General features: G+C 49.4%; 1 protein-coding gene across 4 annotated transcripts in view; it reads left to right on the top strand.

Annotated features, from left to right (window-relative positions):
• LOC146822410 (NACHT, LRR and PYD domains-containing protein 12-like) overlaps positions 1-16,873 on the top strand; it is a 683,437-nt gene that overhangs the window by 193,420 nt on the left and 473,144 nt on the right. For all 4 annotated transcript variants that reach the window (XM_085613496.1, XM_085613493.1, XM_085613495.1 and 1 more), the window contains exon 4: positions 12,886-14,662. In XM_085613496.1, the coding sequence (XP_085469622.1) occupies positions 12,886-14,662 (1,777 nt within the window). The remainder of the gene's footprint in view (positions 1-12,885; positions 14,663-16,873) is intronic.

Below are 16,873 nucleotides of genomic sequence, written 5' to 3'. Positions count from 1 at the left end.
CATTACCTCTTTTTGTAGACAGTGGATTCCAAATTTTTCTTTGTTGGCTAAACCTTTGTTGGCACTCACTTTGAAAGACACACCCCAACCCCTTCCTTGGACTGACAAATGTCAGAAGAGTTTTTCTGATTTACGTGCTGCTCTGTGCTCTGCTCCTGTGTTGGGTACTCCGGATTACAGTAAGCCCTTCACGCTATATGTCCATGAAAGAGAGGGTTGTGCGTTGTCAGTCTTAACACAACGATTTGGAGACAAGCAGCGGCCATGTGCCTACTTTTCGGCTACATTAGATCCAGTAGCCAAGGCATTGCCTAGTTGTCTTAAAGCTACAGCAGCAGCAGCAATTTCTATTCGTCAATCTGCTGGAGTGGTGCTAGATAACACCCTTATTGTTATGATACCACATGCAGTGGATACCTTGCTAAATAGTACGAAAACGCAGCATCTTACGAGTGCTCGCTTGTCTGGGTATGAGCTGACGCTCTTGGCTAGTCATGTGCACATCAAACTATGTAACACTTTAAATCCAGCCACATTGTTACCTCTCCCAGAAGAGAAAGGTTTTCAGGAACAACATGATTGTTTTCTCCGTACTGAGGAGGAGACAAAAGGTAGGATTGATTTGAAAGATACACCACTAATGGACACGGATGGGATCCTATGGGTGGATGGTTCTTGTTTTAAACTCCCTAATGGTGAAACAACTTCAGCTTATGCTGTTACCACCTTGAATACAATCGGGGAGACAGCACGCATCAGACATAATTCAGCTCAGGCGGCTGAACTGATAGCTTTGACCAGGGCATGTGTGTTATCTAAGGGGAAGAGAGTGAATGTATATACCGACAGCCAGTATGCGTTTGGTGTGGCACATAGTTTTGGTCATTTGTGGAAGGAAAGAGGATTCTTTATCTCCCACGGTACTAAAATACAGCATGGTCAGTTGGTAGCTGATCTTCTTGAGTCACTTGCTTTGCCTACCCAGATAGCAATCATAAAGTGTAGTGTGCATAAGAGGATTACTGATGATGTTGGTCGCGGGAATGCTTTTGCGGATGAGATAGCGAAAGAAACAGCCAGAGATGCTATGACGCGCATGTATGTTGCGGGCCCTGCAAATTGGGTCAAGGAAAAAGGAATGTGTGAGGATACAATAGAAAGTGTGAGATCGATTCAAGGAGAGGCTACAGAGAAAGAGTTGAGTAAGTGGAAAGAGAGTACAGGAATGTTAGACGCGATGGGATGTTGGATAGAATTGTCAGAACATCAGCGTTGGCTGTTACCAGATGCCTATGTACTGCCTGTAGTTGCTATGGCGCATGGTCCAGCCCACATTAGTGCGAAAGGAATATGTAAGCTTCTGGCTCCAGTGTGGCTGAACGAAGGGATTCCAAAATGTGCAGATAATTTAGTGAAGCATTGTATTGTTTGCTTGATGCATAATCCAGGAAAGGGAACCCCAACTCCAGCAGGTCATTTTGCTCCCCCAACATATCCTTTTGAGGTGTTGCAAATTGATTATATCCACATGGAACAATGCAACAATCTCAAATATGTTTTGGTGGTGGTGTGTGCCTTCTCCAGATGGATAGAGGCCTACCCCCTGAAAGACAACACTGCTTTATCCACTGCCAAAGTTCTTCTAAAAGAGTTCTTCCCTAGGTTTGGTTTGCCACGCATTGTCTGGAGTGACAATGGAAGTGAATTTGTGGGCCAAATTATGAAAAAGGTGTGTACCGGTCTTGGTATCAGGCAGAAATTCCATGCGGCAAACCATCCCCAATCAGCGGGTTTGGTAGAGTGGCACTCTCAAACTCAAGCTTGCAAAGGTACAGGCTAGCACGAGACTTGCCTGGCCCGATGCTTTACCTTTGGCTCTCCTATCCACTAGAACAACAGTACATTCTCGTTTGGGACTCAGCCCATACGAGGTTGTTTTTGGGCGCCCGGCTAATATTTGGGGAGTCCCTCGCCCTAAAAAGTATTCTGACATACAGTATCCAATGCTGATTGACTACTTACATGACCTCACCACTAAATTACGTGTTCTCCGCCAACAGGTTCAAAACGCTTTACCAGAGGCCTCCACAGACCCTGGGTCTGTGTGAAAAACTTTCAGAGGACAAGGAATTTGGAACCTCGTTGGAAGGCGCCTCGACAGGTTCTTCTGGTGACACGTACAGCAGTGAAAGTCAAAGGGAAAAAGAACTGGATCCATGGCGTGCACTGCAAAAAGGTGCCCTTGCCCTTGCCTTTTGACCAGTGGGTCCGTAAGGGTGTAGGTGATTTTGAAGGCGAAAGGGTCCCTCGGTTTGTACCTTTCAGTAGTGCACACCTAGATGGAGCTCGGTCTGAGAAAGAAGATGACGACGTTTTACAAGAAGCAGTACCGCCACATCTCCGCACTACAGATCCACAGACACTATTTCAGGACCAAACTGTACTGAAAAGAACTCGATATAATTTAAGGCCTAGACTGGTCAAGGACACCTGAGATTTTCATCTCTTTCGTGATATGTATCATCTGTCCAGGTTGCAGGGTCACGGTAGGAGTCTTGGTTCGTGACCTGTATAGTGGCTAGGTCCCCAGGACTTGCAGTGTCATAGGACGGCTAATAATCACAGCCAAGTGAGTAAGGAAGATTGCCGTGAGCAACAATTTTTGAGGATGGATGTCAAATTGGGAAAGAATAATAAGAAGGAAGAGATGAGAAAGAAATATTGTAAATTAGTGTACAGTCAATGTGGCATAGCATTGTGTGTTCTTATGTTTTCTAGTATCTTATTGGCTTGTATAGGTTGGATTGTTCATGCTATGCAGCACAAATCTGTCCCTACTTCTATTTCCTTGCCTTTTCATTCTACTATCTCCCCACATCAATTACATACGCTTCCCCAACATGAACTAATCAGGAGAACAGAATATTTTAACAATTCATTTGTCCAGTTGTTGCATCAACACCAATTGGTAGTCAACACAACCGACTGTTGGGTGTGTGGACTTATGCCTCATACCACAGAAAAAGGCATGCCATATTTAGCCCTTCCATTTTCTTATGAAGGTTCCGCTTGGGCCTATTTTGTGATGTTTTCAAATGCATATCAGAACCGATTTAGACGTCCAGTTGGTTCATATAATAGTGGGCAAGATTTTAGTCATAGTTCTCTGATAAAAGGAATAGTGGCTATGGCTAGAATTGTGGAGAATAGTAGGGTTCCTGTTGATGAGAAACGGGTATATGATGGTTGGAACGTGACTCGTTACGCTACTAGCCTTACAGATAGAGTTAAACAGAGAAAATCTCCACCAATTTGGACTGTGCCTCATCGAGGTAACTTTTGTTTACAAATGAATGGCCAGACTACTGACACTGGACAAGGAAAGAGTGTTTGTTCCCATACATACATTCACACATCTCAGAATTCACCACCGTTAGTACCATCCCAGGGCACCTATTTTGTCTGCCACGATAGAGCGTACACGTGGCTACCGACGGATTTTTCAGGAACATGCTATATAGCCTTTCTTCTCCCCCCTACATACACTGCTCCTTCGGGACATCACAGAAACAGATATGGCAGAGGGATTATTGATTCTAAAGACACGGCAGGACAAGAGGTAGGTGATTTCCTTAAAGGATTTCTTCCTTTTAGGGGCTCAATGGCCAACAGTAGAAACATGAGACAATTGGTTCGTGTTGTTGAGACTACCATAGATGTCACTGTGGGAGCCTTGAGTAATCTCACAGCTGAACTTCAAGCGGATCGTCTCATGACATTGCAGAACCGGATTACTCTGGATGTTATTCTTGCGGATCGTGGTGGAGTTTGTAAATTGATCGGATCTAGCTGTTGCATTTATATACCTGACGATGCCCCTACGGTATACCAAGCCATCTCCAAATTACATGTGATCTCTGAGTCGATTCATCAGGACGAAGGAGATTGGTCTTTATTGGAATGGTTTTGGGGATTACTGTCCAAATGGGGATGGAAGGTATTAACATTCCTTGGAGTGGTTTTGGCCATCATTTTTTCCTGTTGTCTCTGTATGCAGTGTGGCCCCGCCATCTGTGGTCTTTGTGCCACTATGTGTGTCCAAAGGCCTGTGCCACGGAAGACGGAGAGCATTAAAATGATGTTGCAGCAACAGCTTGATGACCTCATGGCCATTGACGTCGACTCAGATTAAAATGAGTCTGTGTGTCTTGCCTGGGTAATGGCAAAAGGAGGGTCTGAGGTAATTCAGTTTTCGTATTTAGCCACCATTTTGTGTCTTTCCGCCATTTTGTGTTGCCCTCACTCAGGCGGCACGGTGAACGAAGTGTTGTTTTCCCTCATCCTACTGCAACGTGTCAAATAACCTCCTGCCTATGTTTAGAACTGGTGTCAGGGTCTGGCCGACTCCACTAATCCTCGTCTGGTTTGACTGATCCCTGTCTCGACTATCTGTTGGTTCGCACCATTCTTTCCTGACTTTATCTTATCCTCTGGCCTTCGCTATTCTTTACTCGTATTCTCTCATTTCACAACTGTCCTGCGGGGCATACAAATGTGTCCTGTCACCTGCAAGTCGACTTATAAACACTACCACTGATTAACTTGTGGGGAAGGGTGACAAACACAGTTGGAAGGGAGGCTTATTTGAATTACTTAATATCTTGTTTTCACATTCTTCTTATTGGTTAACCCTGTATGCATTGGGAGTGTTCTTTGTGAATATGTGTGTTATAAAAGATTGTGCGCCACGAAGTAAAGTGGCAGTCTCCTAAGAACATACCGAGTGTACTTCTGGGACAACTGTACTTAGCTGCAGCTAATAAACCAAACCTTCTACGCCTAACGGAGTGTCCCGTGTCTCTGTTCGACAAAGCAGGTGAACTCAGGAGATTAAGGCGTGACTCCGTGTGTGCTGAGTGACGTCTTATGTGACACGTGTGGCTAGACTGCTCTAGCCAGGGGTGTGCCTTAAGGCTGGCTTGACTCCGTGTGTGCTGAGTGACGTCTTAGGTGACACGTATGCCTAGACTGCTGTAGCCAGGGGTGTGCCCGAGGCTGGCTTGACTCTGTGTGTGCTGAGTGACGTCTTAGGTGACACGTATGCCTAGACTGCTGTAGCCAGGGGTGTGCCCGAGGCTGGCTTGACTCTGTGTGTGCTGAGTGACTTCTTAGGTGACACGTGCGCCTAGACTGCTCTAGCCAGGGGTGTGCCTGAGGCTGGCTTGACTCCGTGTGTGCTGAGTGACGTCTTAGGTGACACGTGTGCCTAGACTGCTCTACAAGGGGTGTGCCTGAGGCTGGCTTGACCACGTGTGTGCTGAGTGACGTCTTAGGTGACACGTGTGCCTAGACCGCTCTAGAAAGGGGTGTGCCTGAGGCTGGCTTGACTTTGTGTGAGCTGAGTGACGTCTTAGGTGACAAGTGTGCCTAGACCGCTCTAGCAAGGGGTGTGCCTGAGGCTAGCTTGACTTTGTGTGTGTTGAGTGACGTCTTAGGTGACACGTGTACCTAGACCGCTCTAGTTGTGCATGTATTCGTTGAGTTGCAGTGGCAATGAGCATCCCTGGGGGCACTGACTCGTCTGCTTTCTGTTCCAGAGGAGCCGTTCTGTAACTATGTATTTCAGCCCCTCCAGTTCTAACAGTTATCATTCCAGATGTTCCTTTGTTTGATGCCAGCTGGGGTTTGAGACCTATTGTGCCCTCGTTCACTAGCTGCCCCTCTAAGGAGACCTTTGCCCCTGGTTCTAAAGCCCAGGTGGCTCTAGTGAAGTTAACTCTTGGTCCAGCTCTCAGAGAGCCCAGGCTGTGGGACGGCCACCCAGGGATGAAGACGCCACGTCTTACTGACATGGGGTGATCTGCCAGGGCCACTTGTCTGTTCTGGGACACACAGCACCAATAGCTAATGCTTTCATTGGCTGAAACAAGGCAGCAGCATTTGAGCACCACCTAAAAGTGGTGCCATATTAATGCACAATTCACACAAAAGGTCAGAAATTCCCTTTTTTCAGTTATGGGGAGTGCTTAAGACATGCTGTTGCTTTCCCTCCACATATGAAAAATGCTCACCCATCCCTCCCCTCCCTCCAGATGGACCGTTTCCAGTGGAGGTGTTTGGATTTGATTCTTGTTTATTGCGACGTGTACTGTAGGATAATGACGCCTGTGTGGCCCTCAGAGTGAATGCATGCTGGTTCAAACACGAGGTCTAAAGAGAGGTTTGACAGACGCTGCATTCATCTAGTGCAGGAGGCACATGCTGATACGATGCCAAGATATTAGCCAGTTTTGTGGCTTTGTTTATGTGTTGGCTGCTACACCTCTAGCAAATGTGTTTAATGCTATCCTTCAAACTTGCACATAGGACCTCAAAAGAGTACAAGTTATAATATTTAACTGTACAGTTCTTGGACAGTGCAATAAAAAGTAACATTTTCTGTGTTTTTGGAGAATGAAATGTATATGGCGCACAACAGTAAACACGTTCCTTGACCCTGCTAGGCCCTAACCATTTAAACAAGCACTTGCAATGCAATAGGTCTGGCATTTGCGAGAGTTTGAGATATTAGCATTGTAAATGACAATGCTTTTTATTTATGTTTTAAAAACCAAAATACAAATTAAAGACATGATCATTTACAATGCCAATAGCTCAAACTCGCGTAAATGCGAGACCTGTTGCATTGCAAATGCTTGTTCCCTTTGCCTCTAGTGTTTCTGTTGGACTTGGCCCTTCTGGCAAGTTCACCCCTAGAACTTTTTGCATTATCCTAGCCTTTTTCCTGTGTTGTACTAGTGGTTTTAGGCCTCTAGGCGCTTTCAAACTGTGTCCCAGCGGAAAGCGCGTGCGCTCTGTGTATGGTTTAGTGAGACTGACCTGCCCTCCCATAGGAATGCATAGGGGATCTGAGTGACCGTGTTAAGTCCTGATGTGAGAGGAGTGCAGGGTCGAGTTTGGTATGTGCGAACTCGTGAGAGTGAATGCTGCGCGATGATGTGTGCGGCGTTACTGTGACTAGTATAGAAGTGCCACTTCTAGACGCTGGCATAAATGTGCAGTGACTGTCTGGCTTGCGATTGGCTGGTGTGTCTGGCTCCAGGAGTCAGGATGGGTCTGCCCTGGTGGTGAATGGAGAGAGCTGCATGTTGATGGCAGGGAGGAGTACACCTGGGACCTGAATAGGGCTGGGCTTTCCCCACACAATGCCGGCTCCACCCCCTGTGGTGCGTCTAATGTCCCTGGCCTGTCCTGTGAATAGGGAGAGGGGCTGAGGAAAACAAAGTGCTCAAGAACCAGTTGCATCTGGTCCGCCCCTTCCCTGCACCTTTGGAAACAAAGGATTTGGTGTATAAAAGAGGGGCTGTGACCCCATGAAAGTGTTCTTGTTCTGACTTGAATCTACCAGTGGCGTGCTGCTGCTGGGGCCCAGGGGAAGGCTTGCCTCCCTGGGCCCTTCCCAGCCCCTGGATGCCTGATGGACTTCAAGGACTTTGTTTCTAGCGCCTGGTGGGCGCTTTGTTGCTTCTTCTTGCGTGGATCCTGACAGGAGGGGGCTTGTTGCTGGTGGGGCCCAGGAAGGACCGCCATGGGGGCTGCCTCCCTGCTGGAGGGCCCTGTGTGCTGGCCCCTGGGCCCTACATTGCCCCCGGGATGCTTCCAAGACTTTGACCAGCCTCCTTGCGCCCTGTGAGCGCTTTGCTTTATTTTGGAAGGCACCTGGCTCGTGTCTGCTAAGGAGAGCTCTGTGCTTCTCTACCTTGTGTGTTACCGAGGAGCGCGGGCGATGCAGCGCGGCGCTGCCCGTCCCTTTAGAGGGAATCCCCCACCGGAGGGATTCCCCGTGATGGCTGCCGAGCGGGAACCCACCCCGCTCAGTGATCGTGCTTTCGCGGGTGCCCACCCGCTTCATCTTTACTTTAAATTGCGGGTGCCACCCCGCTCCTGTGTATTTTGATTCAAGGGTGCCCACCACGCGTTACATTGCTGGGAAAGGATATCGCGGCCCGAGCTGCCAGAGGAATCTGTCCGGGCCGCTGCCCAGCGCGACGCGGAAGAGGAACCAGGCTCTGCTTCCAGTGGGCGGGGCTTCTGCGAAGGAGGAGGGAAGCCCCGCGAGTGAGTAGTGGTAGAAGCTGAGCAGGGCTCCCGTGACCGAGGGGAAGCCCCGCGTTCAGCTGATATGCAGAAGTCCCGGGTCCCCGGGAGGGCACGGGTGAAGAGGTGTCCGGAGCAGCCAGCGGGCCGCCGCAGAGTAACCGGGTGAGGAGCAGAGTCCCCGCCCAGAGGCCCGGTGAGTGAGGGCTGGGCGGGTTACATGACGGGCACCTATTTTGGTCATGAACGGACCCGCCGTTGCGGGCCGCTCCTACGATTGTGAGCATATTTGTTTAAAGGGCCAGAGGGGCCCGTAAGCATCCTTCTGTGCCCACATGAGGAGCTGACCTTCACAGCGGCGCCGCAGTTGCGGGCCGCTGCAGCGAGGGGGACATATTTGTTTCGAGCGCCCGGCCGCTCCAACGGGGGCATGTTTATTTTAAGAGCCCCGTGGCTCCTATGACAGGTGCACAAGTGTTTTAGAGCCTAGGTGGCTCCAACGATTGCCTCATGATTTTAGGAGGGCCAGAGGGGTCCGTACTGATGGCCTGATTGTTCTTAGAGCCTAGGAGGCTCCAACTGTTGCAATGATTTATCTACAGAGCCCCGTGTGGCTCCCACGTGGGGCATAGTTTGCTGTAAGGGCCATTGAGGGCCCAGGCCTCATTTGACTTCCCCAGCTGCGCAGCACATAGTGCCAGCTGCGGCGTTTAGGCCCTGTTCTTGTCCCCAGCTGCCCAGCAAGTAGTGGGCAGCTGCTACGTTTAGGTTCTGGCGCAACCTGGACCCTAATGTGATTTAGGTGTTATTGGGATTTAGATGCTAATGCGTTGGGTGTTAGGAAATGTACTGTGTATAGGATGTTTTGCTCACCCTATGTTATACCTCTAAATGTGGTCTTTTCTGATTATGAGGTTGTTCTTGCTAGTGAGATTATGTCTCCCTGTTTGATGTACGCCCCTAGTGTAGTTATATTTAGGAGGTTAGGTCTATTGCATTAGACTTATGAGAAATTGCATAATGTGTTTATGCCCCTGTGATGGATACAGGATAGGTTTTATACCTGATTCTCTTGTGATAATGCTGAAGTCATTATTGTGCCAGTAGTTACTGGTTGTGCTCTACAGTGATAATTTGTGTTACAGTTAGTATATGTTCTACATGTACAATTGGTGATTTGTGCTGATTCTGACAGTGGTCCATGTGGCCCTGTCCCGTGTAAATAGTCCCTTGTAAAATTCTGCCCAGTGCCAGTTGGCACAGTGTAAATTATGTGATTATCATCTAATGTGTTTATTATAATACAAAGGCTATTTTTATATATAACCTTGTGTGGAGTTTCTTTTGTGGTGGGCCTTGGGTGTTGTTGCTGTGTGCGCGTGCAAACGCTTTACACATTGCCTCCGGAATAAGCCTGACTGCTCGTGCCAAGCTACCAAGGGGGTGAGCAGGGGTTATCGTTGGCGTGCAACTCCCCAGCCCTGACTAGAGTGGTGGTTTCTGCCTGGCTTTGACGCAAGCCCTAGCCAACCAGAAATCCCATTTCTAACATTGGTGATCAGCGGTGGGATTAGGACTTGCGTTTGCGCAGTACCACAGCGACAGCTGGCTGCACTACAAAGCTCTGCATTTAGATAGTCACATGGAAAGGGATTATTGTTCTAAAATAGTTTTAAGTGTCATTTCTGTGGAAATGTGTTTCTGGATTCACCAGTAGGGGTGGGATCTAGTGGTGGCAGCAGATGTGTGTCCAGTGCATGTATTCCCATTCCCAGTTCCCGGGGTAATGGTACCTGTGTCACGTGGTGGTCAGGTTGAGAAATCAGGGGCGGTAGAAACTGTCTTACCAGTCTTGGGAGGGGTTTGGGGATGAATGTGTAATGCGCTGGATGAATGTGAACGTCCCATTGCCAGTTCCTGGAGTAATGGTACCTGTGTCACGTGGTGGTCAGGTTGAGAAATCAGGGGCGGTAGAAACTGTCTTACCAGTCTGGGGTGTTTGTGTGTGGATGAATGGTGTGAGTTCTCTGAAATAAGGAGCTTGCTGAATACTTTGGTGTGAGTTCTCTGAAATAAGGAGCTTGCTGGTTGATTGGGTGTGAGTTCTCTGGGAAAGGGAGCTTGCATTGGAGAGTGATTCCAAAAGGAGTGGCTGAGGTGTCTTCCAGCTCAGCGTGGTAGGAAGAGGTTCAGAGTAGCCCAGCTAGGTCTTGGTGTAGGGGCTGACGTCCTGACTCTGCGGAGAAGGATTGGGTGGGACTGCGTGTCTCCAGGTGCCCGAAACTCAGTCTCAGGGCCTGGATGGTTTCTTTAGGGAACATCAGGTCGAGGGCCTAGGCTGTACCAATAGGTCATTTGAGGAGGATCTCCCAGTGTCTAGAAGACGTGGAGTGTCTGTAATCAGAGCTCCAGTAGTTCTGGTGTCTGGCGGTACCGCTCCAGTTGGGAGGGTGCGGAAGTCCAGAGGGAGGGGTGAGAGGGGGAGGGATTCCCCAGTGGGAACCAGTAGGACAGGGACCAGCTGGGAGGGCTGAGTCGCCACTGAGTGACCGTGGTGTTGCCACTTATGTCCTGGGGGGTCTGCACGCCCTGTCAGATGGACAGGAGGTAGTGAGATCAGCGCCAGGCAGACTGTCACACGACCCATTAGTTATGTGTCACCCTCGTTAAGTCCTGGTTCGCCAGGCATCTGACCAAAGGGTACGTCCCTCGGTTGGGGAGCCAGTAGTCGGTGTTTCTGGATCTGGACGTAAGGGCAGCTGTAGTCCTGAGGGCAGGTGGGGCTCATCTTAAGTGAAGAGACCCTGCTCTACAGTGGAAGGGGGTGCAGAGAGAGGGAGTCCTCGCCTCTGACCCTGTGGATCTCAGGTGGTAGACCAGTTGGTGGAGAGAGGTCCTGAACTGGTGGGAGAGTTGTGTTCTGGTGGGTGCTTCCCTGGGAGGGTGCGGAACCCCAGAAGTAGAGGTAAGGTGGGGCATTCTTGCCCGTGACCTCTGGTCAACCTGAGGGTGCGGACCCTAGGTTGAAGTATCAGTGGTAGTTTGGAACTACACTGAGAGGGAGAGTGGAGAATGGCTTGTATGCCAGGGGTTACTACCCCCCACTCTGGGTTTGGCAAGGACCAGTGGTATCTGGGTGGCCTAGGGCCTGGTCCTGGCCGTGGACAACTAGGTAGTACCAGTGGGGTAGCCTAGTTGGGCCTGAGTTTTTTTCGGTTGTTTTTTTCCAGATGGAACCATGTTGATTCAGAATAGCGTAGAACCGGAGGGTGTCCCTGCAGTGCGGGCCTGCGTCTGTGTTTTATCGCCCCAAGCAGAGAAGACCATCACGGTGGTGATTGGTTTGCCCTGCGTTTTGGCTGGAAGGGGGTTGTGTTGGACTTGGCCCTTCTGGCAAGTTCACCCCTAGAACTTTTTGCATTATCCTAGCCTTTTTCCTGTGTTGTACTAGTGGTTTTAGGCCTCTAGGCGCTTTCACACTGTGTCCCAGTGGAAAGCGCGTGCGCTCTGTGTATGGTTTAGTGAGACTGACCTGCCCTCCCATAGGAATGCATGGGGGATCTCAGTGACTGTGTTAAGTCCTGATGTGAGAGGAGTGCAGGGTCGAGTTTGGTATGTGCGAACTCGTGAGAGTGAATGCTGCGCGATGATGTGTGCGGCGTTACTGTGACTAGTATAGAAGTGCCACTTCTAGACGCTGGCATAAATGTGCAGTGACTGTCTGGCTTGCGATTGGCTGGTGTGTCTGGCTCCAGGAGTCAGGATGGGTCTGCCCTGGTGGTGAATGGAGAGAGCTGCATGTTGATGGCAGGGAGGAATACACCTGGGACCTGAATAGGGCTGGGCTTTCCCCACACAATGCTGGCTCCACCCCCTGTGGTGCGTCTGATGTGTCTGGCCTGTCCTGTGAATAGGGAGAGGGGCTGAGCAAAACAAAGTGCTCAGGAACCAGTTGCATCTGGTCCGCCCCTTCCCTGCACCTCTGGAAACAAAGGATTTGGTGTATAAAAGAGGGGCTGTGACCCCATGAAAATGTTCTTGTTCTGACTTGAATCTACCAGGGGTGTGCTGCTGCTGGGGCCCAGGGGAAGGCTTGCCTCCCTGGGCCCTGCCCAGCCCCTGGATGCCTGATGGACTTCAAGGACTTTGTTTCTAGCACCTGGTGGGAGCTTTGTTTTCTAACAGTTTCCCTCTGCTCGAAGGCCCAGAGTGTTTCTTAACTCGCCTTTAGAGCAATAAAAATGCTGTTCCGTATCTTTCTGGGGCACACATGCCACAGATCTATTTCTGGACATACTTTAAATACACATTGTCTTTTGTGGCCTAGAGGTGCGTTTTCAAGGCGCTTTGCAACAACATTCAGGCCGGGCCTTGCCTTTCTCCAATAGATGTTGAAGTGATGCTCCTGTTCATGTTTACTGAGCTCATCACATCCTGACCTGCTGATGTTCCCAGAAGCCTCCTCATGATTGCCGGCCTTGGAGCTCTGTCTCATTGGGCACCAAAGGCTGAGAATCTGCTTCCTCCTACTCTGCCCCACTTGTGGAACCTGCCCAATAGAAAAGTCACTTGAAAACAGGATTGTTAAACTCCGACGTAGGATGAATCTGCCTGTTATTTTCTGTCTGTTCTGTCTTTGCTGGCACCAGTAGATCCTTTGGGCATCAGTTTGCACTTCGTACATTTCTAAACACAAAGAAACTGAAATATCATTCTGCAAGTTGCTTTGATGATGTTTATGATTTTGAATCTCTGTCCATGAGATATTTACCATGTTCTGATTTTCAGATTACAGGGACAGATACAAGGAACATATTGCTGAGCGGTACAGACTGATAAAAGATAGGAACGCCCGGATGGGTGAGGGGGTCCCACTGCAGAAAAGGTACACAAAGCTGCTGATTGTCCAGAAACATCGTGACGAGGAGGAGCGTCAGCACGAGATCATGTCCAGAGGCAGAAAGCACACGGAGATAATGGACGGCCTGGCCCACAAGCATTATATTTGTTTAGATGCTCTCTTCGACTCCATGGAGGGTGGGCACAGACCCAGGACCGTAGTCCTGCAGGGGCCAGCGGGCATCGGGAAGACCATGACAGCCCAAAAACTCATGCTGGACTGGGCTCAAGGAAAGCTCTACCAGGGACTGTTTGATTACGCGTTCTACCTCAGCTGCAGAGAAATCAACGAGGTCAGAAGCAACCAAAGTGTCATTGATGTGATTCTAGACAGGTGCCCGGACAGGACGATACCAAGGAGCGTGCTGCTGGCTGATCCCAGCAAGATACTGTTCATCCTTGATGGCTTTGATGAGCTGAAGTTCTCTCTCGACTTGCAGAAGGTCCAGCTCTGCAGTGATCCGTGTCAGGAGAATCCTGTGGAAGTCACCCTGAGTAACCTGTTGAGAAGAAATATCCTGTCATGGTGCACCATCATCATCACCACACGTCCGACGGCCCTGGAACGGCTCAGGCGGTGCATAAAGGCTGATCTTTGTGCTGAGATAATGGGATTTACAGAAGAGGACAGGAAGTCGTACTTCAGTGGTTTCTTTGTCAATGATGAACAGGCATCCCGAGCCCTTGCCGTGGTGAAAGACAATGACATCCTGTATACCATGTGCTTCCTCCCCATTGTCTGCTGGGTCGTGTGCACGGTCATGAAGCAACAGATGGAGAGAGGCCAGGACATTACGAATTCTTCAAAGACCACAACATCGGTATATTTGTCCTTCGTGTCCACTTTGTTGAGGGACCACAGTGCTGCTTCCCCACAGACCATGCAAAGAAGCCTGAAGAAGCTCTGCTGCCTGGCACTCAATGGCGTCTTTGAGCAGAGAATCCTCTTTGATGAGACGGACCTTAAGCAGTTCGGCCTCGAAGTGTCAGACATCCAGTCGCTGTTTCTCAATCAAACAATGTTTCAGCAAGACATTGATGTCCGCACAGCCCACAGCTTCATCCACCTCAGCTTTCAGGAGTTTTTTGCAGCCATGTTCTACATCCTTGACTTGGATGTGGGCTCACCAAACCCTCAGAGAGGGTTAAAGCATTTATTGAAGGAATATAGTAAGCAGACAAAGGGCCATTTAATGCTAACAGTGCGATTCTTATGTGGCCTGATCAACAAGGACCAATTGCGCCATGTGGAGAAAAAGCTAGGGTTTAAAATATCTCACAGCGCCAGAGCTGACCAGGTATCATGGCTCCAGAAGCTAAAAAAGAAAAGCTGCCTAGTGGGGAAAGTCCTGGGGTGTAAAATATCTCACAGCATCAGAGCTGAGCTGGTAGCGTGGCTTCAGGAGCCAAAAGAGGAATACGAGCTAATGGATGTTTTCCACTGCTTGCATGAGACTCAAGATGAAGATATTATCTCCAGGGCCATGAACAATATTCAGAACATTAATATAATAAACTCCAGTTACAGAATGATCGATTACAAAGTGCTTTCATTCTGCTTAAAGCATTCCCAAGGAGACAAGACTCTTAAAATGTCGAAGGTACACTTCGGACCAAACCGTCAGGAAATCATGAGGCCTGGGGTGATAAATTGCTCTACTCTCAGGTATGTGCCCCTGTATGTTAACCATAAATGTTTTATATTTACGTCTGTGGCTCAGTGTGTTAAATGTAAATGTTCCATCTATGTAGTATTTGTGTAACCCACTCCTAGCCAAAGAGAGTGGGGTGCGGTACAGTCAAAGACAGAGATATAGTCCACATGTGAGTGGAAAGGGAGCTGTTTTTTTGTTATGACATCATGATGCTTTAAAGAGGTTTAAATAGTCAATCATGATAATAAGTTTATGTGCTCTTTATTGAGGTACGTACCTCTTTGTGTTAAACGTACAGACTCTACATTCAGGTTTGTGCCTCTTTGTGTTAAACCTACAGACTCTACATTCAGGTTTGTGCCTCTTTGTGTTAAACCTACAGACTCTACATTCAGGTTTCTGCCTCTTTGTGTTAAACCCACAGACTCCACACTCTGGTTTTTTCTTTGTGTTAATCCTACAGACTCTACATTAAGATTTGTGTCTCGGTGTGTAAAACCTACAGACTCTATATTCAGGTCTGTGCCTCTTTGGGTTAAACCTACAGACTCTACATTCAGGTTTGTGCCTCTGTGTGTTAAACCTACAGACTCTACATTCAGGTTTGTGCCTCTGTGTGTTAAACCTACAGACTCTACATTTAGGTTTGTGCCTCTTTGTGTTAAACCTACAGACTCTACATTCAGATTCGAGCCTCTCTGTGTTAAACCTACAGACTCTACGACAGCGCCTGGAGGGGTCCAAAGGCTAAGAGTGGCAGAACCTCCTGCACAGCGCCGGGAGAGAGTGCTGGGGAGAGACTTCCTTCTTCCACCCCTCAGTCGTGACGCTGCCAGCAGAGATCTTGCAGCGGAGGTGCATGCGGCATAGAGAGCCTGGGGAGGGCCCCGGTCCTGAGCCCCGATGTCTAGAGAAGAGAGGTGTGGAGACAGAGGTGTAAGCACGATGGGGCAGGGAAAGTACTTGGCTTCCACTGGGCTGCAGTCATCCGGTGGCAGTGGCAGGTGTATATAAAAGTGCATGAGAGAGTGCAGCAGAAGCCACCCAATGGGACGCTGCAACGCTGTAGAGCAGATTCATTTTCCCTCCCCTGGGATTGGTATTCCAAGGGTTGCACCATCTGTTGAAGCATTAGTCTGCGGCACAGTTCACCCCGTGTGGTAACATGGAGCCATGCACTCCGTGGTCTGATGAGTGAAACAGGAGTAATGCGCAAGGGAACTCGCTCGGGGGCTACCGGATACCAGCCTGGGCATTAGTGCGAATTGAGCGAGCAATCATGCAGGCCACTAGAATGCAGGTGGCACTGGGCGGTCTCTCTGGACTGTGAACACCCCCACTCCTAGATATTAAAGTAGTGCCTACCCATCCTGAATAGAGTGAGTGTGGGAGCCCCCTCAGTGGGGGAGTGAATGAGACTGAAGTTTAGGACCCCCGTGGGGCCTGTGGGGAAAGGCTGTACCAAGATGGGGGAGCCCTCCGACTGCTGAAGAGGCTGTGCCCTTGGGACTTGATTGTGCCGTGGCCAGCCCTCCATCGTAGTTTGGGCCCACCAGGGGCGTTGGAAGGTGCTGGCACCTTATCACCTGGAAGAAGGCCAGATATAAAGAAACAAAGCCTCCCCGACAGGGCAAAATGGACAGATATGTCAAGGTAGTGGCACCCATGGTGGAGGTGGCTTCACTGCTAGAGCCCAATAATGCTGCTCTTCTCCAGGCTATCCAGTCTTCAAGGTAGGCCCCGGAGAGGGGGATGGGAGAGGTGCTCTCTGGGGTGTCTCGCTTGTGCCAGTACCGCCAAAATGTAGCAAAGAGGGTCCCCTCAACGGAGAATAGGATATCCGAACTAGAGGACACAGTGCAGACCCTAAAAAAGGATTTGTCAGAAGCCCGGGCCATGAACAGGGAGGTGGTGTGGCGGCTTGAAGATGCTGCAAATAGGGCTCAACTTAATAACTTTAGGTTCATTGGATTTCCCAAGGGGGTCGAGGGCACAGACATGCAACGATTCCTGGATGCTTTGTTACGAAGTATTCTGCCACAAGACAAACTCTCTCCCAGCTTTGTAATTGAAAGGGCTCACCGTGTACTGGGGAGTAGGCTGCCACCGAGGGTGCCACCAACTCCAGCCATAACCCGTTTCCTAAATTTTCAGGACAGAGATACGATTCTTACAGAGGGGCATAAAATAGGAGAGGTATGCCATGATAACTCCAAATTTTT

This window comes from Triturus cristatus, chromosome 6 (assembly GCF_964204655.1).
Source record: "Triturus cristatus chromosome 6, aTriCri1.1, whole genome shotgun sequence".
Classification (NCBI taxonomy): Eukaryota; Metazoa; Chordata; class Amphibia; order Caudata; family Salamandridae; genus Triturus; species Triturus cristatus.
The sequence above is the reverse complement of the archived record's forward strand: the minus strand, read 5'-3'. Positions and strand labels throughout refer to the sequence as shown.